This window comes from Bubalus kerabau, chromosome 13 (assembly GCF_029407905.1).
Source record: "Bubalus kerabau isolate K-KA32 ecotype Philippines breed swamp buffalo chromosome 13, PCC_UOA_SB_1v2, whole genome shotgun sequence".
NCBI classification, from domain to species: Eukaryota; Metazoa; Chordata; class Mammalia; order Artiodactyla; family Bovidae; genus Bubalus; species Bubalus kerabau.
In genome coordinates, this window is record NC_073636.1 from 64903336 (window position 1) to 64929223 (window position 25888).

The 25888-nt window shown below is 38.1% G+C and overlaps 1 protein-coding gene across 3 annotated transcripts in view; it reads right to left on the reverse strand.

The window, feature by feature from the left end:
- The window catches only part of TRPC4AP (transient receptor potential cation channel subfamily C member 4 associated protein), a 69569-nt gene that overhangs the window by 28692 nt on the left and 14989 nt on the right, over window positions 1–25888 (reverse strand). For all 3 annotated transcript variants that reach the window (XM_055544851.1, XM_055544850.1, XM_055544849.1), the window contains exons 3-7: window positions 23526–23642; window positions 15411–15468; window positions 13354–13409; window positions 8802–8930; window positions 3367–3574 (exon numbers count right to left, since the gene is read on the reverse strand). In XM_055544851.1, the coding sequence (XP_055400826.1) occupies window positions 3367–3574; window positions 8802–8930; window positions 13354–13409; window positions 15411–15468; window positions 23526–23642 (568 nt within the window). The remainder of the gene's footprint in view (window positions 1–3366; window positions 3575–8801; window positions 8931–13353; window positions 13410–15410; window positions 15469–23525; window positions 23643–25888) is intronic.

Below are 25888 nucleotides of genomic sequence, written 5' to 3' on the forward strand. Positions count from 1 at the left end.
AGCATTGTACAATCTGTACTTCTCACAGCTTTACCAGTAGCTACCACACACACTGTTGGCTAATGTTAAACCAGCTGAAAATTAAAACATCCACAACTTCCAATAATTTCTGCAAAAGCAGACCCTGTCTCTCTTATTTGTTAAAACATCAGTATTTCCAAAATATTCCTGTGAATTTTTCTGCTGCAGTTGAGGCCCTGCTTTCCAGATCTCTGAGAGGATTCTGAATTCCATTCTAGCTCACATGCTGTGTAAATCAGCCCCTCTCATCTCAGTGTCACCTATAAATTGATAATTGCCAGGCCTGAGGCTTTATTTGCATCTCTGACTAAAATTTGAAAGACCTTTTCCCCACAGATGGATCCATTTGTTCCCATCTGAATCGACAGAAGAGATAATTGGTCGTTTCTGAGCAGCCTATAAAGTGCTCTAACATTTTTATGAACTGAGGGGCAGGAAGATAGCATAAATAATCATTTTGCTGGTCAAGAAAACTATTTCACAGCCACAGTTTATTAGAAACAAAACAAAAACTTTTTGGCAACATCCTATACACTTTAGCCTTCCACACTATAATGGAATGAATTGTGTCCCCCCCCAAATTCTTATGTTGAAGCCCTAATCCACAACATGACTGTATCTGGAGACAGAGTCTTTAGGGAGGTAATTAAATGAGATCATAAAATGAGGTCCTAATCTGACAGGAATGGTATCCTTATTTAAGAGGATGAGACACCAGAGCTCTCTGTGCATGTGCAGAGAGAAGGTCACATTGAGGCCACAGTGAGAAGGTGGCCATCTGCAAGTCAGGAAGAGAGGCCTCACCAAAACCACTGCTGACGGCACTTGCATCTTGGACCTGTAGCATCCAAAACTGTGAGAAACTAATTTCTGTTGTTTAAGCCACTCAGTCTATGCTATCCTGTTATGGTAGCCAAAGCTGACTATTATGTATACCTCTATTTCCTTAAACAACTGTAAACAGAGCCACCAGTCAGATCCTGCAATCCCACTCCTGGGCATATATCTGGTGGTTTAGTCACTAAGTCATGTCTGACTCTTGCTACCCGACAGACTGTAGCCTGCCAGGCTCCTCTGTCCATGGGATTCTTCAGGCAAGAATACTGGAAAGGGTTGCCATTTTCTTTTCCAGGGTATCTTCCCAACCCAGGAATCAAACCCGGGTCTCCTGCCCTGCAGGCAGATTCTTTACCAACTGAGCTACAAGGGAAGCCCTGCATGTACCTGGAGAATACCATCATTCAAAAAGATACATACACCACAACATTCATTGCAGCACTATTTACAGTAGCCAGAACATGGAAGCAACCCAAATGTCCATTGATGGATGAATGGATAAAGATGTGGTACATATACACAATGAAGTATTACTCAGCCATAAAAAATGAAATAATACCTCTTGCAGCAACACGGACCTACAGATTGTCATACTGAGTGAAGTAAGCCAGAGAAAGATAAATACCATATAATACCCCTTATATGTGGAATCTAAAAGTAAAAAAAAAGGTACAAATAAACTTATTTACAAAACAGAGTCATATATGGAGAAAACAAACTTACAGCTACTAAGGGGGAAGCGGGGGAGGGATAAACTGGAAGACTGGAATTGACATACCTACACTACTATATATAAAATAGATAACTAGTAAGAAACTTCTGTATAGCACAGGGAACTCCACTCAGTATTCTGTGATGACCTATATGGGAAAAGAATGTCTTAAAAAAGTGGATGTATGTATATGCATAACTGATTCATTTTGCTGTACAGCAGAAACTAACACACTGTATATCAACTATATACTTCAATAAAAAGAGACTGCTGAAATGACAAAGGATTTACGAATATTACATAAACTTAGGTGATAAAGCAACAGCAGGGTTTGAGAAGACTGACTCCAATTTTGAAGTAAGTTCTACTATTAGTAAAATCCCAACAAACAGCATTGCCTGCTACAGAGAAATCATTCATGAAAGAGTCAATCCATGTGGCAAACTGCTGTCTTATTTTAAGAAACTGCCACAGATACCCAAGCTTCAGCAACCACCACCCTGATCAGTTAGCAGCCCTCAACACTGAGGCAAAGAGATTATAACTCTGAAGGCTCAGATAATGGCTAGCACTTTAGGCAATATTTTTAATTAAAGTATGTACTTTTTTTTAGATATAGTGCTATTATTACACACTTAACAGACTAAGTTCAGTGTAAACATAACCTTTATATGCACTGGGAAACCAAAAAGTTTGTGTGACTCTATTGCAGTATTTCTCACAGTGCTGCAGATACTGGAACTGAACTTCCAGTCTCTCTAATGTATGACTGTATATATCTTTCTCTCTCTCTCTATACTGTTTCTCTCTGTATATATCTGATCTCTCTCTCAAGTGCTAAGTCGCTTCAGGCGTATCTGACTCTTCACATCCCCATGGACTGTAGCTCGCCAGGCTCCTCTGTCCATAGGGATTCTCCTGGCAAGAATATTGGAGTGGGCTGCCGTGCCCTCCTCCAGGGGATCTTCCCCATACAGAGAAACATACACACACATATATATACATACACACATAGCATATAGCATCAGTCAGTATCAGTTCAGTAGCTCAGTCATGTCCGACTCTTTGCGACCCCATGGACTGTAGCATGCCAGGCTTCCCTGTCCATCATCAACTCCCAGAGCTTGCTCAAACTCATGTCCATCGAGTCAGTGGTGCCATCCAATCATCTCATCCTCTGTCATCTCCTTCTCCTCCTGCCTTCAGTCTTTCCCAGCATCAGGGTCTTTTCCAGTGAGTCAGTTCTTTGCATCAGGTGGCCAAAGTACTGGAGTTTCAGCTTCAGCATCAGTCCTTCCAATGAATATTCAGGACTGATTTCCTTTAGGATGGACAGTCCAAGAGACTCTCAAGAGTCTTCACCAACACCACAGTTCAAAAGCATCAATTCTTCGGTGCTTAGCTTTCTTTATACTCCAACTCTCACGCATACATGACTACTGGAAAAACCATAGCTTTGACTAGACTGACCTTTGTCAGCCAAGTAATGACCAAAGATTTTTTGCATATAGCATAAAGACCCAGAAAAGGCGTAGTGGAACAAAAGATATATGTACTTTTAATTTTGATAAATAATGGTGCTTCATTTTTTTGAAAATCTGGATCTACTAAAAAATCTGATGGCTATGGACTTGGTCCCCCAAAATAATGAACAGATACACACAAATTTTACACCCTCTAAGTGGACCCAAGGAGCCCTCACATGGGAGTCAAATCTCTAGAAATACTGAAAGAAAAGATTTAGGAAGGGATCTCAGTGCTACAATGTCAAAATTCTGACAACTTAGAGAGTTTACCTTGGTTAATTTCAGCTGCAGAAGGCCCCAAGCTCAAGCTCTTCTTTTGCTGAGCATTTTTGGCAAGAAGCGTATGCTTGTCATCATTCCCTGTATCCATCTCTGAAATGGTGACAGCCAGAATCCGGCAGAAATTAGCAAGCTGTTGCTGATCAAAATTGGATACTAAGGAACTCAGATTGGGGACTTCATCTAGTCGGATCATTTCCTACAAAAGACACAAACAAAACAATTCCCATGCTCAGTTCATTTGAGACTGAATGTACCGCTCTACTGCATTCCCCTGAGAATAGAGCTTGGTATTTAGACCACTTAGGTTCAAATCCCAGCTCCGCAATTTGCAGCTGTGCAACCTTAAGTAAGTCATGGAACTTAAGTCTTTGTTTTCTCATTTGTTAAACGGAACTAATCTACCTAGCAGTCTTGGATTGATTAAACCCTTTGAGCGCCACTATTTGTATTCTCTACCTTTGTTCATATGTCCCATTTTGGCTTAAAAAAAAAAGTCTACCATTCAAGTTTTATGAATGCGAAACTGCCACAGATGTTCTCTTTTTAAGACATAAAATATTTTAAACATAGCTGAACGCCCCTGTGTGTCCCTATCCAGTAGCCTTCACTTCTTTCCCCTCAGAGGTAACCATTACTTTGAACTCTATTATTTCTACACATGTTCACACTTACAAGTATTTCCACAAAAATACATGTTATTGTTCACAACCTACTATGTATAAAATAAAGATATAATGTATAGCACAGGGAATGCAGCTAGTATTTTATAACTTTAAATGGAGTTTAACCTAGGGACTTTCCTGGTGGTCCAGTGGTTAAAAATCCTCCTTGCAATGTAGGGGATGAGGGTTTGATCCCTGGTCAGGGAACTAAGATCCCACATGCCTAAGAGCCACTACGTCTGCATGCCGCCAACTATCAAGCCTGCGCCACACTAGAGAGTCCATGTGCCTCAACACAAGGTCCCAGTGCCAAAACCAGGACCGGATGCAGCCAAATAAATTCTTAAATTTTAACGGAGTATAATTTTTTAAAATTTTGAATCACTAAGCTGTATACCTGAAACTAATATAATTATACCTCAATAAACAAAAATATACAGTTTTGTTCTGCATCCAGTGTGATTGACATATTATACCCTATTTTTCACAGTCAACACTGTAATTTAACTTTATTGATACAAATAAGTCTGCTTTATTCATCTCTCACTGTTTTACCCTATGATTTATTCAATCTTTCTCCTTTTATAATATGTGTATGTTAAGGTGGACTACAACTTTCCACTATTAAACAAATTAGCAACGAACATTCCCAAAGGTGTCACCTTGTGTACCTGCCTATGTAACCAATTATCGAGAGTAAATGACAGCAGACATTCTCCCCTTTTCCTGTAATAGAAGTATTCCCAAAGTTCCAGGTTCAGTTTGATGTCTGCTGTAAATTTTAACAGATAGTCAATATCACCTTAAGGAATTTTCTTTCTATTCCTAGCTTTTATCATGAATGAGTACTGAGTTTAATGAAATGCTTTTTGTTATCTGGTTATATTCTCATTTCCTTTCTTAAGAGCCACAAATATTGCACCTACATCCCATGAGTTTCTCTCCTTGAAGCATCCTGACATTCCTCAGATAACACCTGCTACCCCTCATCCCATAAATTGACTCAACTTTCACTGGGTTGGTTATTTCTCTATCACTGCACGTATCACATGAAGTTTTCTATTCCTGCATCTAATTTCCCAAATAAACTGACACTGTCTTGAGGGCGAGGTGTGTCTTACCTTCTCTCCAGAGCTTCAGTGCATAGAACCTGGCAGTGAGGGTCTCAATAAACATGTAATGAACAAGTGGATGATTCCTAGAAGCCCTCCTGAATCCTACTCCCACTTCTGGTTGTCTGTGGAGGGGTATTTGAGAACAATTTCTTCCACTTTGCTTCTCAGTAACAATAGTAACAATTACTCAGCCATTAAAAAGAATACATTTGAATCAGTTCTAATGAGGTGGATGAAACTGGAGCCTATTATACAGCGTGAAGTAAGCCAGAAAGAAAAACACCAATACAGTATACTAACGCATATATATGGAATTTAGAAAGATGCTAACAATAACCCTGTGTACGAGACAGCAAAAGAGACACTCATGTATAGAACAGTCTTATGGACTCTGTGGGAGAGGGAGAGGGTGGGAAGATTTGGGAGAATGACATTGAAACATGTAAAATATCATGTATGAAACGAGTTGCCAGTCCAGGTTCGATGCACGATACTGGATGCTTGGGGCTGGTGCACTGGGACGACCCAGAGGGATGGTATGGGGAGGGAGGAGGGAGGAGGGTTCAGGATGGGGAACACATGTATATCTGTGGCGGATTCATTTTGATATTTGGCAAAACTAATACAATTATGTAAAGTTTAAAAAAAAAAAAATGTTGGCTATTGTTATTATTGAAAACTTTCAGCTCATCAGTTCCTCTAGCCCTGGCTAACTTAGGGTGTGGGGTTACAACCCAGGCCCTCCCACTCTTCAGGTGCACTTCTTTGGGTTACATTTTAATTTTTATTTAATACTTGGTATAATATATGCTACAAAGTAAAACAAAGTGAACAGCTATGTGTGCCTTTTCTATCACATTTCCCTGTCTCTCTACCAGAGGTAACCACTATCCTGAGTTTTATTATTGTTTTTTCATTGAAAAAAGTTTTGTATAATTTGAGTTTGCCTATTTTTGAGCTTTGTAAAAATGATATACTATAGACTATCTTCTTTGACTGACTTCTATCAATAATTTCTATGATTTGGCTATGTTGCTGCTTATAGCAACATTCATTGTATAATATCCCATTGTGGGAATAGAGGACATTTATCCATTTTCCTGTTGATGGATCAGAGAGACCTGATTTCAGGCTCTTAATCAATAATGCTATAAACGTTCTTATATGTTTCTTGATGCACAGATGCAGAAGTTTTTCTGGGGCAGTGGCTTCCAAACCATTCTGACAATATTCAAGAGTTAAAAATAAATTTTCCATCACAACCTAGCAAATATACATAGGTGAATGCATAAATATGTGTATAAACATGAAACAAAAACTTAGTACCCTTACACAATACATTTTGATCTTTTCTATTAGCTGGTAGATCCACTGAATTGATTTCACACCCTTGTGGCTTCAATTTAGTGTTTTTATGTCTAAGAATCACTGTTCTGGGGACTTCCCTAGTGGTCCAATGGTTAAGAATCTGCCTGCCAATGTGAGGGATACAGGTTTGATCCCTGGTCCAGGAAGATTCCACATGCCATGGAGCAACTAAAAGCCTTTGTGCCACAACTACTGAAGCCTGTGCACCCTGGAGCCCGTGCTCCACAAACGAGAGGCGCCAATGCAATGAGAAGCCTGTGCACTGCAACTAGAGGGCAGCCCCTGCTCGCTGCAACGAGAGAAAGCTGCACAGCAAGGAAGACGTAGCATAGCCAAAAATAAATAAATAAAAGAATCACTGTCCTGGAATTGAGCTTCCCCACAAGCGTGCCTGGGCATAGGTTACAGGTGACCTAGGCCACGATACTAATGCCTCAGTCCTCAAGGAAATGCTTCCATAGGTGGGAGTCACAGGGAAGGCACATATTCAACTAGAAAACAAAATAGGTTTACTCCACTGATACAAAAAGGTGTCTGCAGTAATGTGTTTGCAGTGATACACATTCTCATAGAAGTTAAGCATCTTCTATTTATGGATCATTTGTCTCTCTTCTGTAAAATGCTTGTTCCTATCAATGCCCATTTTTCTACTGGGCCATTTGTCTCTTCCCTGCTGATGTGTAAGAATTCACGATAAATTCTATTGTTGCTTTTGGTCTTTTTTGTTGTTTGTCTGGCCATGCCATGAGGCATGTGGGATCTTTGTTTCCTGACCAGGTATTGAACTCGTGCCCCCCAGCAGTGGAAGCTCAGAGTCTTCAACCATTGGAGTGCCAGGAAATTCCTCATGACAAATTCTGAATACCAATCTTTTGTTAGTTGAATGAGTTGCAAATATCTTTTCCCAGTTTGCGGCTTGTGTTCCCACTCTCTTTAAGGTGTCTATTCTTTCCAACTAACATCTAGCAAAACTCATCACCATTTTTGGCAACACAGAAAAGTATGAGAGGGGAGAGAGCACACAAGGGACAAGGAGGCAAAGTTAGGAAGGAGCAATCCCAGAGTCTCATGCTGAGATTGTCAGGGAATCTGGAGTTTCCGCCTTGGAAGGCCCTTCTCACAAACTGGAACATACAATTATTGGAAAAATAACAAAGCCTTTTCATCAAAGGGAACAAAGGGTCTGTCTGGGACCTGCACACATCTCCAGTGTGTTCCTACAGACAATGGGTCACTTGTGCATCTTTGGCCTGGGCAATGACAAGCAGAGCCTGGGGAAAGTGCAGCAGGATGACAGAAGTGAAAGCGGGGATCTCCACAATGCACACGGTGCTCTTTTCACTGCAACAGCAACTCTAAGAGCAATGCTAACTCCCACCTCCTCAGTAGTAAAAGAAATCTGCCAACTGTAACTGACACAGACTGGGGGAAGAAAACCAGGTTCTAACAAGCATTATGCCAAAAATCTAATACAGTGCTTCTCTAACATGTCTACAGATGTGTTCTGGAGCGGTCTGTGAGTGCTTGATGACAAGTTTTTAATTTAGTGCTTTCGATTACAGTTTGCCCTTTTTTTTTTTTTTTTTTTTAAAAAGCATATTCTGCATTATTTGAAAGTTCGTCTTAAGACCAAGTAGCGGGATTTCAGTGCTCATATTTGTTATTTCTTATGTTGGTGTCAATTAAAAGTAACTGCTGAAGAGTAATGAGAAAAAACACAGGTGAATGTAACAAGTGAAAGTCAAACATCACCACAAGAAAGCTTCACAACAGTTCAATTATAGAGAAGTGGTAGCAAAACAGAGTCCCTGCACAGCATACAGCAGAAGAGCTATGCGAAAAAGATCCTGCATCATAATAATTGAGGGATAATTTGATTTCAGCATAGTAACAATAGCTGACACATTAAATTCACGTCAATTTGTCCTTTTGAGTTTTATAATTAGTTTGATTTCAATCTGTCTTAAGTTTTATAGTCACTTAAGACCTGTTATAAGGAGCATAATCTAGTAAATATATTTAAGTAACACAAAAAAATAACTTGTGTTACTTAAATATATTTAAGTATTTTAAAATCTTTAAGTATTTATATGTTTATATATAAATATTCTGTTAGCATATACTATAATAAATATTATATATTTATAAATATATTTAAGTATTTATAAGGAATATGGTAAAATTCTTCTTTAAAAGAGCTCTTGTATATTACTCATGTACAACTGTCTGAGACATTCTGTTCCACCTGGTCACGCACCAGCTAGAGGACCCAGCTCACCTTTTTAACACCCAAAATATCTTCAATGAGGGTTGCTGTTTGTAAGAATGTCTTCTTACTCGTCATCAGTGTAAACAGGAAGATCACAAAGTCATTTTTTTCCGCCAAACGCTTTGTAACCCCTTCCGTCTATCAAGGGAGAAGAAAAGACAGAACAGGTTAAAATCACAAAATAAAACATAAAGGGCAAAATATCCCCTCCAGACATGGAAAAGCAATTCCATGCTATACCAGGAATTGTAGCTGAGACCTTAAATTCCTACAACTATATATAAAACACTGTACGAATGCATTTTTTTTTCTGGGGAGGAGTTTTTAAATAATATCCATCATAGGTTCTTAACCTAGTATCTGCCTAGTATTTAAATCAAGCGCTACAAACCAGCACCTAGTAAGCCAAGTTTTATATGGACAGCAGCACCTTTTAAATTTTGAATTTAAGAGACAGGACAATCTTACTCCAGGTTAGTCACAGGTTAGTCACTTGTGACTTGTGACTAAAGTTTGCCCACTCCAAAACAGGCAAACCTTTCTTGTTTTCTACCTGATCCTTGGAGGCACTGGTGTTTGCAACTTTGAAAGCCCTAGGTTTCCATCTAACCTGGATATAAATCAGATCAGCACAGGTTGGACATCATCCTATCTTGATGTTTTTGTTTCTTCTTCTTTCTTCTCTTTCCTTTGTTTCATTTTCTTTCTTTCTCATTCCTTTTCTTTTTTTCTTCCTTCTTTCCCTGTCTTTCCTTCCCCTTCCTTGCCCTTTATTAAAACTGAACTGTGTTGTACTGGAGTATCATTAACATTCAGTTCAGTTCAGTTCAGTCACTCAGTCGTGTCCAACTCTTTGCGACCCCAGGCAGCACACCAGGCTTCCCTGTCCATCACCAACTCCCGGAGTTCACTCAGACTCACGTCCATCGAGTCAGTGATGCCATCCAGCCATCTCATCCTCTGTCATCCCCTTCTCCTCCTGCCCCCAATCCCTCCCAGCATCAGAGTCTTTTCCAATGAGTCAACTCTTTGCATGAGGTGGCCTAAGTACTGGAGTTTCAGCTTTAGCACCATTCCTTCCAAAGAAATCCCAGGGCTGATCTCCTTCAGAATGGACTGGGTGGATCTCCCTGCGGTCCAAGGGACTCTCAAGAGTCTTCTCCAACACCACAGTTCAAAAATTCTTTGGCACTCTTGTAAGACTGCCCCATTAAGACTATTAACAGCATGGAATCTGTGAATGATGGAGTCTTTACATCATACATGCATCATCTTTACTTTAATAAGGACAATTTCTTACTGGCTTTAGTTATAAGAATAATTGTGTACTACCTGAACAATTAGCTTATTTTTATCTTACGGGTCTGTTTGTGCCTACCTGTGCCACTAGCTACATGTGACTACTGAGGACTTGAAGTGTGGCTAGTCTGAACTGAGATGTGCTCTAAGAGTAAAAAATACACTGGACTTTGAAAGTTTAAAATAAAAAAAGAATGTATCATTAATAATTACTTATACTGATTACATGTTATCTCACTAAAAATTACTCATGTTGATTACATGTTGGAATAGTATTCTTGACATACTCTGTATTAAATAACTACAATGTTAAAATTAACTTCAACTATTTCTTCCTACTTCTTTTCTTACTTTCAAAAAAACTGGCTACGAGGACATTTAAAACAACCTAGTATGCTGGAGTGATAGGTTATTTCATCTGTTTTTGGAGTACTTTTATATTATACTCTAACATTCTTGAGAGACCAGTATAATACATTTTTATACTTTTTAAAATGTGGTACACAGAAGCAAACACAAAATATACATAGCCTAATCAGTGACTAAAAATGCAGATTAGGTGCAGGTTTATTACATAACTCCTTTTTTTTTTTTTTAAAGAAAAAACAGGTCCGAATCTTCAGTTTTAAAATTCTACATGTCTTTTACAATACATTTGTTATTTAAATGACCTCTAAATGGTTAATGTACAATGAATACTTTTTTTCTGAAACTGAACGATGAATTCTGACCTCATCAATATGATTATTCTAAACATAATAAGAGAGTGTTGGGAAGGGCTGTGTGCTGCTGGGAGACCACCACCAGCACATGCCTTCTTGTAGAATCCAGGCGACCAATCTGTGCAAAATGCTTTTGAAGACTAATGATTATGGCCGATTTTAAAGTCAGTCAATGGAATTAGAGTTTCTTTTTGTTTTGAAACATCAAAGCACATTTAAAAAAATAAATGAAACAATTTGCTTTCACAGTCTACAGAGGCAAACTCGAAGTTATAAATATCTGCATGCAGTAACATTCCTTTTCAAATATTTTTTGAAGAATTTATACATTTTATAAAGAATGTCTTAAAGGGTGTAAGTTTTCTGATACTGGTTTCACAAAAGGACAAATGCTGCTAACAATAACTAACAGTGAATATCTAAGTTCAAGCTAATGTATATGTAACAGGCAATTAAGGTGGCTAATCATAAGCCACAATGCACATATTCCCTTTGAAAAAATGAAGTAGTTTGATCCACATTTCTAGAGTTACTTGGGTAGAAAAACAAAAACAAAAACCACTTTAATTCAGCTGAGAGTTTTGATGAATTTATTGTTCCTAAAATGTAACCAGGTAAATAGTAAATGATATGTACCACTGAACTATATTATTATTTTAACTTTTCTATAAAAAGATGGTCTGCTGTGTTGGAAGGGATGAATGAGCACTGTTGAACAAATGTCACAGAATGTCTCAGTTTCTTCCATAAATTATACTTTCTTCTTCCACGACACAGGTTTCACTCTATAAAACTTTGTCCCCAAAGGAACTTTAAATCTGTTTTGTGCCTTTTTGGCCTGACAGTACTCCTTCTCCATCATTTTTCCAAGGACCCATGGTCTTTAAGATGCACCCGAAGCCTGGACTGGGATGCGGGTCCACTGGTGGGCACAGTGGCTGGGAAGCTGGACAGTGGGGACTGGAGAGCAGTCCTTGGGCCAGGACCCCAGGACCACCACAGAAAGATGGCCCGAGGGAACAGGAGGGAGGCAATTTCTGGCAAGGAGTGCCCCCAGAGGAAAGCTGCACAGTCATGGAAGCAGGGCACCACTGCTGAGTCACACACAAGGGTGCAACTCCTTTTAAATATTTTATTTCGACTGATCAGTAGACTAAGCTTGTTTTAGCCTTTTTTGGTGACAGTAGTCTTTGATGAATCCTTTTGAACTCTGAACTTACTGACAGTTTAGGCCCCTAAACTATTTTTCATTTGTATGTCCCTAAGACATACCTCCCTTGCTCAGGACCTTAGTTTTTATTTCCCGTATGTTTATAGTTATATCCAAAGCTTAACCCTTTTTAATTCTTTTTATTCAAATGGTCTATCATGTATGTTGTCAAGATCTTTGTGGATGCTGATTTTTATCTTAGGATATCAATCCTGAACTAATAAACACATTATTCCTAAAGGTAAAATAAAAAGAACCTGAGTGTTTTGTGTTAGATTTCTATTGCAGAGCACTGTTATAACAGATGCTTAACTATGTTAAGCACTGAAACATATTTCCCTATTTGTGTTGGTTGTTAAGATGCTTAAATCCAAATTTGTACCCCATCCACGGTACAGATGATTTTATGTTCAGCCCAATTCCTGGATATCTGCTTCTAAATTAATGATCTTGGTAGATTTTACATGCTCCTAACAAGGTGCCTGAAATCTTTCTTTGAATGAAGCAAGCAATGAAATGAAAATTAAATATTCCTTTGTGCTTTGACTGCATATTAGGTTTCACTTCTGCAACAGCATCTGTTTCCTTCTGTTGTATATGATTCACTCTTTATAGTTTACCACATAAGCTCCCAAAAGACAGGTATTGTGTCTTACAAAAATTAACACTGTATATTGCTTTACAAAGTGCTTTCACATCTATCATCTCATTTAATCCTCACAATAACCCTATGGTGTTGTTAGTATGATTACTAACCACACTCTACTAAGAAATGAAACTGAAGCACAGGGAGAATGAATAAGCATGAAGACAAGAGCCAGAATCCCAAGTCAACTTCCAGCACTAAGTGCTATGCTCTCTCTACCAAACTGCTTCTATTTACCATTCTTTCTCACTCAGTGATCAACCTAGATGAGTGTCCTGGTCAACAAAAGGTAGGCCTTCTGGTTCTTGTTCTGTTTTCTAACAATAAAAATGAAGGAGTAGGCACAGTAGAGTTTAAAGAAATCCTAAAAGGTCATAGACACTCTTCCCATGCTTGCATCCATTTAACAAGTATTTGTTCAGTCTCTGCTTGGACTCCTCCAGGGCTAGAGGAGTTCAATAGCTGTTGAATCAGCCATGGTTCTTAACAATTACTATGAAATTTTGCCACCCCACAATTTCTACCTGTTGGTTCTGGTTCTCAGGCACACATAAGTCCATAAGTCCAATTCTCCAATGTGTGAAGATAGCTGTCATGTCTACCACCCCCATTCAAATCTTCCTTCCTCAAGCACTGCAGATCTGGTAGGGAGATAAATGAGGTCCCAGTGGCAGGGGTACTTACACAGACACAGGTATTATACAAGATGCTCAAACAGTCCTTGGACATTTCATCACTTACTGAAAGTGAAAGGGGAACAACTGGTTATTTTTCTCATTGGAAAGACAGTACAACAGAATCAAATTTTTGAACATAAGAATTGTTCCTCATGATCCCAAAATGATTATTTTCCTTTCAGCATACCTCCTTCCAGTCCTTATTTACCCGAGTTTCAGGATGCCCATCAGAGCCTATTAACCAATTTGTATATAGCTTTTTGGTCTGATATACTAGTATGCTTATTAGGGTCCACAGTCTTCATAATTTCAACCTATTGTGGTGTTATCACTTAATAAGCCATGTTCCCTTTGTAGCTTGCTTAAAATCATATCCAGCTTTTCTTTTTTTTACTTTTGCTATTTAAATAGGCTAGAAATAAAAAACGTAACATACAGCCTTAATTTTACGCTTGTGTTGAACTGGTTCCCTAAAACACATTTCCAAAAACAGAATTGTAAGAATCCACTAAAACTAAAGTATCAGCACCAGGATTGTTGTTATAAATCTCCATTGAAAATTCTATTAGCAGCAAACAAGGAAGTCATTTTTACTCCAGACTCAAAGTGTTTGTTTTATTATTTGTGCTAAATAAAAGGCTTTTAATCCCTAAACTACTGACTCTAATAAAGAACTAGTTACTTCTCCATGAGCAGGTACAGAAGAGTATGACAAAACGGAAAATAAATTTTCATGACCTCAAAAGCAGGAGATAATAAAGCTGAGTATGAACCATGGATAAAGTGTTTTGTTTGGCATCATTTTTTATTTTTAAAAACTGTTTATATTCATTCCCATGCTGCCACAAACTCTAAAATGTCAGGCTTCCCTTCACAATTCCAATGGGCAGCCCTGCCAAGCTAGAGTAACCAGAGGACTAACTGACATAATCTTGAGACAATGGAGATGTCCTATATCCCTCACCACCGCTTTTCAACCTAAGGGGCTTTTTGGTTTACTTCATGACTTCGGAGCAGGCTGGAACACCAAATCAGTGTATTTCAGTACTTCTAGACCTTCATTTTCAAAGGGAATTGAAACTCACTCATTCATCAAATATTTATTCAGCATCCACTCTAGAGCAGATACAGAATATACAGAGGTTAGCAGGGGAAAAAAAAAGACAAATCCTCATAGAACTTACGAATTTAGAGGGGAAGAGAGAATAAATAAGTACACCAACAGGTAATTACAAGCTGCTACTTGCTACAAGGACCAAGGACATGAAGAATCAATTTAGACAGGATACAAAGGTACGACATCAAAGATGAATACAAATCCTCTTAACTGCTCCTGCATGTATAAACAAGGCCTTCCTTATACACTATGTCATGTTGATTTTGTTTAGAAGAAAAATTTTTCATTAAAAAAACAAACAAAGTGATGTTTGTTTTAAACATTCATCAAATGTTAACTGATCCCTGGCTTTTAATTTTTTACAGTTTTTTGGTTTTTTTTTTTTACAGTTTTTTTAAAAATTATAAAAGGACGACCTAAAAATAGTATTTGCAACATGTGTAAGTTATAAAGACTAATAACAGGACAATACCCATATACCCACCGCCCAATTCAAGAAATTATGTGCTATCTTAACACTCTGACTTTTCACCACACACATTCTGGTAGTAATGGAACTTTTTACAAAAGCATGAATAACCTCATAACAACAAAAACAAGACAGTAATTTAAAAAAGTAAATGATCTTGCCAGTTTTTTCCTTACTCTCTCAATTAGTGATATGAGAAATAAGAATTTGCAAAGAAAACATAAGAGCTGAACCCAAAGACTGTTAGAAATTACAAAGATGCAATTCTTTTAGTCCAGTAGTTTTCACACTTTTTGATTTAAAGCACCAGATTTGTATTTTCTACCGAGTATAAAATAAAGAGAGCAGTTAGGCGGAGAATGTTCTACAGCTGAATGTAAGGCATGTCCTCAGTGTGAAGGGAAAGAAGAGACACTCCTGGGAATCACCACAATAGCAAGTTAGGAAATGAGCGCCAGTAGCTGCTGAGTATACTTACTTTTCAGTTTCTGTCCCCGAATAGAAATTGTAGGCCTCATAAGAATTTCTACAAGGAGCTATTTAAAAAACAAACAAAAAAAGGGATAAAATCTTCAAAATTCAAAGCACAACTTATAAAACAATCTTTGCTGTGATAACACATGGCCCAAATACCTGTCATGGTACTGCAAGGCCCTTTTGTTCCCAACACAGGGAGAAGGCAATGAAGTTCAGGGAAATGAGCACTGTACCAAGAGTCAGGAAACCTGGGTTCTAGTCACAGCTCAGCCACCTATTCTCCATGAAAACTTGGGCAAGTCAGGGTCCCACCATGGTCTCAACTCTCATTTCAAAAGATAAGAATGTTAGATTAGTTAACCTCTGGGATCCAATGTGGCTTCAATTTTTTAAAAGCTGCAGAACATTACAACAATGATTATTCTTGCTTTAGAATATTTATGTTCTTTTATAAACACAAGTTTATAAAAAGAATCACAAAAGATACACCATAAACTGTTAATACTGATTTCCACAGGGGGCTGGAGAGGATATGCATTCATTTATCATTTTACATACTTTTAATACAACATGTAACTGTTTAAGGGCTTCCCTTGTGGCTCAGACAGTAAAGAATCTGCCCGCAATGTGGAAGATCCAGGTTCGATCCCTGGGTCAGGAAGATCCCGAGAAGGGAATGGCAACCCACTCTAGTATTCTTGCCTAGAGAGTCCCGTGGACAGAGGAGACTGGTGGGCTAGTTCATGAGGCTGCAAAGAGTCAGACACGACTGACTGACTAACACTTTCACTTCCTGTTTAAACTGTTTATAATAAATATGCATTTAAAAGCTCATTCTGAAAAAAAAAGAAAGAAAGAGTTAATAATGATAAAAGGGTCAATCCACTGGAAAAGATATAACAATAATAAACATATATGCATCTAACAACAGAGCCTCAAAATACATGATGCAAAAACTGACAGAACTGAAGGAAACAGACAAGTCAAAAACAGTAGCTGGACAAGACAATACTCCACTTTCAATAATGATTAGAAAATGAGGTATCACCAAACAGAAGACTTGAACACGATAAACCAATAAGCTCTAACAGAGAGCTATATAATTCTGCCCAGCAAGAGCAGAATACATGTTCTACTAAAGCACACATGGAATACACACACAGAGAAGAATACTACTCGGCTATAAAAAAGAACAAAAATTTGCCATTTGCAGCAATATGAACAGACTTGGAGGACATTATGATAAATGAAATAAAACAGAGAAAAGACAAACACTATATGAATATCACTTGTATGTGGAATCTAAAAAATAAAACAAGATAGTGACTATAGCAAAAAAAAGAAGCAAACTCACAGATACAGAGAACAAACTAGTAGTTACCAGTTGTGGGGAGGGGCAACATAAAAGTGGGGGAGTACAAACTACTGAGTGTAACACAGGCTACACAAATGTATTATACAACATGGGGAAGATAGCCAATATTTATAATAACTATAAATGGAGCATAACCTTTAAAAACTGTGAATCACTATGCTGTACATTTGTAACTTATATAACATTGTATAGCAACTGTACTTCAGTAAAAATGCAAAAAATTTCTCTTAAAAGAAAAAAAAGGAATTATCTCAAACCAATAGCCTAATCTTTTACTTCAATTCACTGGAAAAAAAGAGGTGTAAGCCAACCCCAAAGCAAGCAAAATAAAAGAAATAATAAGGATTAGAATGGAAACTAATTTAGCAGAGAATAGAAAATAACAGAGAATATCAATGATATCACCACTGACCTTATAGAAAACAAAAACTACCTTCCTCCTGATGAATATTTTTAACTATTATATGTAATGCCACACTAAGCATTTTTGTATACAAAGCTTTATCTCATTTTGACTTATGTCCTCAGAAGAGATTCACATAAACGCAAACAGAGCAAAATCAATAACGATCTTTAAGATTTTTGAGATGTACTACACAAAAGCTTTTCAAAGAGATGCCCTGCTTTTCAGTCATCCCAGTAAAGTATGAGGAGCTCATCCTGCATAGATTATTATATTTAAAATAAACTGTCTTCAAATAGATGATGTTCTATGCCAATGAACAAATTAAAAGTCCTTGAATGCCAAGCATGGATTATACCTGGCCCACAGATGTAATTCATGTGGTCCATATCTACTGAAAAGCTGTGATTCTACTTACAAATCTAGATTTCCTACATCCCTGAGGGCAAAGGTCAAAAGAAATGGAAGTCATTTCCCTATAAAAGCAGGCATGCACTCTCCAGTTCATCTCAGTCTCTGCAGTCATTTAATTTATGTAGATCATCTTACTCCGGGCCTGCTTCACTATATGCCTACTTGATCCTACAGGCATCTAACTTCACAGACTCTAGGATACACTTTCCAGTGTTACATTAGGGGTTTGTTCAAGTTGACAAGGAATGGTCTAGCCACCATTCCACTTCAGCTAAGCATTAGGCAGCATGTTGAAAACGGAATTACTTTGGAGCCTTTCTGGGGATTGGCAGAGGGAGAAATAAAGAACTCTGAAAGGTACTTTTAGAAGCAAGATGACAAGAGAATTCAGCAAGAAGAAATGCACCCAAATAATGGTTAGTGAAGAACAAAATGATCCAAGTAAAAGCCTCTATAAACAGACTGAGATTCTTGGAGAAGCTAACCTAACTCAAAGCAGGGAAGAAAAACTCCACAAAATCAAGAACTAATGATCCGAAGATGTCCTAAGATGGGACATGTACCTGCAAGAGAAAAGCTTCGTTCCCACTGCAAATAAGACACCAGGCTAAAGACTCCTATCTTCTTTTTCCTCCCAGGACCACACTGGTTTCTATTAAGCAAATTCTTTGACAAACGATTCAGAAGTAAAGGCCCTTCAAAATGGCCAGTAAGTAAATGCGACAGGACCGCTGGGATTGCTAAAGAGGGAATGCCGAGCAACAGTTGAAGGAATACAGTCTATGACTCATGCTATGGATGTAAATGTTCAACACTCAATTTTTGCTTTGGGGAAAATGGCATCTTTAAGGAAAGGAAATGTTTTTTCAAATTGAAGTAATAACATGATAGCAAACACCCTTTTCCAACAACACAAGAGGAGACTCTACACATGGACATCACCAGATGGTCAACACAGAAAACAGACTGATTATATTCTTTGCAGCCAAAGATGGAGAAGTTCTATACAGTCAGCAAAAACAAGACCAGGAGCTTACTGTGCCTCAGACATGAACTCCTTATTGCCAAAATCAGACTGAAATTGAAGAAAGTAGGGAAAACCACTAGACCATTCAGGTATGACCTAAATCAAATCCCTTATGATTATACAGTGGAAGTGAGAACTAGATTTAAAGGACTAGATCTGATAGACAGAGTGCCTGATAAAACTATGGACAGAGGTTCATAACATTGTACAGGAGACTGGGATCAAGACCATCCCCAAGAAAAAGAAAGGCAAAAAAGCAAAATGGCTGTCTGAGGAGGCCTTACAAATAGTTGTAAAAAGAAGGGAAGTGAAAAGCAAAGAAGAAAAGCAAAGATACATCCATTTGAATGCAGAGTTCCAAAGAATAGCAAGGAGAGATATGAAAGCCTTCTTCAGTGACCAGTGCAAAGAAATAAGAGGAAAACAATAGAATAGAAAAGACTAGAGATCTCTCCAAGAAAATTAGAGATACCAAGGGAACATTCCATGCAAAGATGGGCTCAATAAAGGACAGAAATGGTATGGACCTAACAGAAGCAGACGATATTAAGAAGAGGTGGCAAGAATACACAGAAGAACTGTACAAAAAAGAGCTTCGCAACCCAGATAATCACAATGGTTTGATCTCTCATCTAGAACCAGACATCCTGGAATGTGAAGTCAAGTGGGCCTTAGGAAGCGTCACTACGAACAAAGCTAGTGGAGGTGATGGAATTCCAGTTGAACTATTTCAAATCCTAAACGATGATGCTATGAAAGTGCTGCACTCAATATATCAGCAAATTTGGAAAAGTCAGCAGTGGCCACAGGACTGGAAAAGGTCAATTTTCATTCCTGTCCCAAAGAAAGGCAATGCCAAAGAATGCTCAAACTACCGCACAATTGCACTCATCTCACATGCTAGTAAAGTAATGCTCAAAATTCTCCAAGCCAGGCTTCAATAATATGTGAACTGTAAACTTCCAGATGTCCAAGCTGGGTTTAGAAAAGGCAGAGGAACCAGAGATTAAATTGCCAACATCCACTGGATCATTGAAAAAGCAAGAGAGTTCCAGAAAAACATCTATTTCTGCTTTATTGACTATGCCAAAGCCTTTGACTGTGTGGATCACAATAAATTGGAAAATTCTGAAAGAGATGGGCATACCAGACCACCTGGTCTGCCTCTTGAGAAATCTGTATGCAGGTCAGGAAGCAACAGTTAGAACTGGACACGGAACAACAGACTGGTTCCAAACAGGAAAAGGAGTATGTCAAGGCTGTATATTGTTACCCTGCTTATTTAACTTATATGCAGAGTACATCATGAGAAACACTGGGCTCTAGATGAAGCACAAGCTGGAATCAACACTGTCAGGAGAAATATCAATAACCTCAGATATGCAGATGACACCACACTTATGGCAGAAAGTGAAGAACTAAAGAGCCTCTTGATGGAAGTGAAAGAGGAGAGTGAAAAAGCTGGCTTAAAGCTCAACATTCAGAAAACTAATATCATGACATCTGATCCCATCACTTCATAGCAAATAGATGGGAAAACAGTGGCAGACTTTATTTTGGGGGGCTCCAAATCACTGCAGATGGTGACTGCAGCCACGAAATTAAAAGATGCTTACCCCTTGGAAGCAAAGTTATGGCCAACCTAGACAGTATATTAAAAAGCAGAGACATTACTTTGCCAATAAAGGTCCGTCCAGTCAAGGCTATGGTTTTTCCAGTAGTCATGTATGGATGTGAGAGTTGGACTATAAAGAAAGCAGAGTGCCGAAGAACTGATGCTTTTGAACTGTGGTGTTGGAGAAGACTCTTGAGAGTCTCTGGGACTCCAAAGAGATCCAACCAGTCCATCCTAATGGAAATCAGTCCTGAATATTCATTGGAAGGACTGAAGTTGAAGCTGAAACTCCAATACTTCGGCCACCTGATATGAAGAGCTGACTCATTTGAAAAGACCCTGATGCTGGGAAAGATTGAAGGTGGGAGGAGAAGGGGATGACAGAGGATAAACTGGTTGGATGGCATCACTGACTCAATGGACATGAGTTTGAGTAAACTCTGGGAGTTGGTGATGGACAGGGAAGCCTGGCGTGCTGCAGTCCATGGGGTCACAAGAGTCGGAAACAACTGAGTGACTGAACTGAACTGAACAACGTGATAAAGCAAACAGTATAAATTGTAAACACAGAGCTCCAGTTTTTACAAAGTGAATCTCATTCCAACACAATCAACACCCAGATCAAGATACAACACAACCACAACACCCTGAAAGCCTCCCTCATGCTCCCAGTAACAGGGGAAAGGACAGGTATCTGAGAGAAAAGAAGCAGGATCCCAGTACCCTCACTCATTACGTAAAAATAAATTTCAAGTGGTGCAAAAATTAATCATACATGATAAAAACTTTGAAGTATTAGATGGAAATAAAGACACAGTTTATAATGCAACAATGGGCAAAGGAAAACTCTGAACCCATGAAAGGAAAGACCAATCAGTTTGACAACCTAAAAAGTAAACAACTTAAAAAGTAAACCTAAAAAGTTTCACATTAAAATGTATCATAAACAAAGTCAAAATTCAATTTTCAAACTAGGGAAAAAAATAGAATACTTATGACAAAGGACCTTTAAAAACTGAGTACTTACAAGTTACTATAATCTGCATGTTGTCTCCTGAAAACCATGCTAAATCTTAATGCCCAATGTGATAGCATTAGGAGGTGGGGCCTTTGGGTGGTGATTAGGTTATGAGGGCAGAGCACCCACGAATGGTGTTACACCTTATGAAAGAGGCTCCAGAGAGATTCGCCAGCCCCTTCATCATGTGTGGACACAGGGAGAAGCTGGCATTTGTAACCCAGAAGAGATTCTTCACGAGACACCAAATCTGCCAGTGCCATGAATCTGGACTTCCCAGCCTCTAGAACTCTGAGAAATAAATCTGTTGTTCATAAACTACTCAATCTGTGGATTTTGCTATAGCAGCCTGAACTAAGACAAAAATCAATAAGAGAAGGGCCTAATAAACAAATAGAAAAAAAAAAAAAGGAACTACTTATAAACACACGAAAAGATATCCAATTCCACTCATAGAAAGATATAAATTTTTAAAACTATACAGAGACTATATAAAGGGCTCTCAGAATTCATAATAACGATATTTTCCGAGGAAGACAAACAAATGACCTAGAAGCACATAAAATAATGTTCAATAGCATTAGGCAACAGCAAAATGCAAATCAAAACCACAATGAAGTAACACTTCACACCCAGTAGGATGGCTATAATCAAAAGTAGAGAGAATAGCCAGTGTTGAAGAGGATGTGGAAAAATCAGAACCCTTGTGCATTGTTGGTGGGTATGCAAAATGGTGCAGCTGCTTTGGAAAACAGTCTGATAAATACAAGAGCTACTATATGACCCATCAATCCCACTTCTAGGTATATTCCCAACATTAATGGAAAGATATTTCCACACCAAACTTGTACACAAGTGTTAAGAGCAGCATTATTTGTAACAGTCAAAAGATAGAAATAGCCCAAGTGTCCACTAACTGACAAATGAACATACAAAATATGGTATATCCACACAGTAGAGTATTATTCAACCATAAAATAGAATAAACTGCTGAAACATGCTATAATGGGGATGAACCTTGAAAACATTAAACTAAGTGAAACATACCAATAACAAAAGATCACATATTATGTGACTCTGTTCATATGAAATGTCCAAGACAAGGTTACCTATAAAGACAAAGTGGAGTAACCATTGCCTATGATGGGGCTGATGGTTGGAGGAGTGGGAGAGTGATAGCTTAAACATATGGAGTTTCTTTTCTGGGTGATAAAAATGTTCTAGAGTGACTGTGGTGGTGGTTTCACACATCTACAAATACACTAAAAGCTACTGAATTATACACATTAAATGGGTGAATTATATGATGTGAACTATATCTCAATAAAACTTTAAAAAACTATGAAGAAATATCATTTTCCTCATATCTGCTTAGCAAATATTTAAAATACTTAAAACATATTGCTTAGTGAAGGAGGCTACTCTGTGTTGGTAACAGTCTATTTCATGGTTTGGGTGGCAAAGGTGAATGTATCTTCTCATAGTTATTGACATACCTCACTGTATGCAAGTTATACCTCAAGAACAAAGTCCATAAAAATACACATACACACACTGTGTTGGTGATGGAGTGGATAAAAAGACACTCTTCTTCTTTGTTACTGGGGATGTAAGTTGATAAAAGCCTTTTAGGTACATAAACTGGTAAATTTATAAACAATAAAAGACATATGCTTTGATCCTAAAAGTATACAGTACTCACATGTACAAAAACTTTCACTGCAACCTTGTTTGTTGAGAAAGCTAAATGTCCATCAACTAAGGCCTAAGTAAATAATGGTATAATCATACCAGGGAATACTATATAGCTGTTAATAATAATGAGGCAGATTTACACATATTAAAATGAATCTACCTCCAAGTTATAGAATCACATGAAAAAAAGCAAGCAAGGTACCTGTATATATGATATGCTACTTCTATGTGGGGAGAATATAAACCTAAGGTGGGGGCAGTCAGGGTAACTATTTACACACACACATATATATATTACATCTCTGGAAGGACAAAGAAGAAACTAGTCATCACAGCTGAACTAGGAAACATTAACTTTGTGCCTTAAAAAAGTTGATATTATTATCAATTCACATAAAATCAACTCTTTCAATGTAAAAGCTATGGTACTTCAACACAGGTGAATACCATGGAACTTCTAAAGAGAAAATTCTGAAATGCTTGCTATAAATTCTAAAACGCTTCCTAATTCCCATTTCGAAAGTTCCCAAGCCATTAAATAGCAGTAGTAATAATAAACAATGACTTACATCAACACCTCCAAACAAGTCAAAAATATAAGTATTTGGATAAGTGGTTTCTTGGGTAAGTTTCCTCTCTTCAGTAACAAATGCCATAGCCTCCATGGAGAGAAGAGGAGAAATTTCCTAGTGAAAAAGGATACCAAGAGACACTGAGTTCTACTATCCAACACAAACCAGACACCAAAAGAACAGTTTGCATTTTAGTCACAACTTGAATTCCCATGAAGCCAAAGACAGCCTCCACAATGAACAATAAAAAAAAAGCCAACTTACAGAAAAGCTGATATGATAAAAGTTGTTGTAATCGTAGTAGAAGCTAACTTATTAAATGCTTATTATGTACCAGGCATGGTTCTTCATAAGTTACCTCTTTTAATCCTCACAACTCTATGATGTAACAGTAATGTATTGGCCCAATTTTACAGATAAGGAAACTAAGACACAAAGAAGTTGTCAATGTCAAACAGGGCATGTGACAGAGTCAGGACTTAAACCTAGGATGTCTGGCTCCTGAGTCTGTGCTTACAAAAGAAAGCATAACTACTGTGGGTCAAACAGGAGGAAGAGTAGGAAGAATACAGGGTCCTACTCATTGTGTTCTCTTCTCAGGAACCGCAAGGGAAGACGGAACCCACTGGGCTAGAGCAGTAGTTCTCATACAGTGGTGCATCCAGTCACCTGAAGGACATGTTAAAACCCAGACTGCTGGGTCCCACCTGCAGTTTCTGATTTAACAGGTCTGGGCTGGGGCCTGAGAATGTGCATTTATCATTAAGTACCCAAGTGATGTTGATGTTGGTCCAAGTACCACTCATCAAGAAAAAGCAGAACTCTCTCTTACAGATAACCTATTACATGACAAGCACCGGATTTCTATACTTAAGTCCATTTCATCCTTAAAATAATTCAATGAAGTGAGTACAGTTTGACCCATTTTACAGGTTAAAAAACAAAAAGCACAAAGTTGTACAAGGTCACATAATTAGTGGGAGAACTACTTCCTCTGGGTTTCATTTCTCTCATTTATAAAACTAGACTGTAATTCTGCTGGCAACACAGTACAGTGGAAGCTGGCTTCAGGAGCAGGACAAATCTGGGCTCATCATGATAACCACATGACGGTAGGTGGATTATGCTGAGTCTGTTTTCTCAACCGAGAAAGGAAATGCAGAAGACATCTGGATTTTCCTGCTCAGTATCTCCTTTTCTCTTCTTCAGGTAACAGCCCTACTTCTGTGGAAGAATACGAGGCCACACACAAATGTCAAGATAAGAAATAGACTGCCTAACTCTATTTGGCCCCTGAACTCACATCTGTGCTTTCTGAAGATGTGAGACAATAAAAAATCTTTTTCGCTAATCCGAGTGGGTTACTGTTACATGCAATCAAAGTATTTTGGACTAATCCACTAATACCACCCATCTCACAGAGTTATCATAAAAATTAAATATGCCTGGTACATAGTAAATTTCAAGTATTTGTTGAATGCATAAAGAAATGATGATCACATAGCAAGCACTCACAAATATGAATTTCCCTCTTTCATCTACCTCATATCTCAGAGATTTTGCAGGAATCAAGTGAAATAATGTATAATTCTTCACAAAATGTTTTCAAGCAAGCATAAGACACTGTAATTATTTCTATCCTAAATCAAACTGTGAGAAGATTAAGAACACAAATATCTTTATATAAACTTTTACTTGGGAATGGTTTTCAATTTACAAAAAAAGTTGTATAGACAAAATATCTCTTCTGAAAGGTAAAGATTAAACTTATCTGGCCCTATTAATATTTAAAAATGATTTATGTGAAATAATAAACAGAACTTCACATTTGAAAAACATATTTTATTATGATCAAATATAACTTGAATAGATTTTAGCTACATTAGAGCCAGTAATCTAAATTCAAAGTTGGACCTGCTTTCCCAATATGAAGTTTGACCTACTAAATCAGAAATTCTACTGGCAGGGCCCACCATTAACAAGGCTTCCAGGTGACTCTGTTACACACTCCAGATTGAGAACAACTGCCCTGGATGTCTCTGCACTCTTTCCAAGTCCCTTCACCTTCAGATGCCTGTCATACTTATCAACAACCACAAGGCCACTTCCTTGAAGTCTCACCAAAATGGGACCTTTTAAATCCCATTGAAAAAGAATGTATCCCAATCCCAGGGCAAGGCCTCCTTAATTAGGCAAGTACTAGGACAAAACACGGAGAAGGCGATGGCACCCCACTCCAGTACTGTTGCCTGGAAAATCCCATGGACGGAGGAGCCTGGAAGGCTGCAGTCCATGGGGTTGCTGATGGTCAGACACGACTGAGCGACTTCACTTTCATTTTTCACTTTAATGCATTGGAG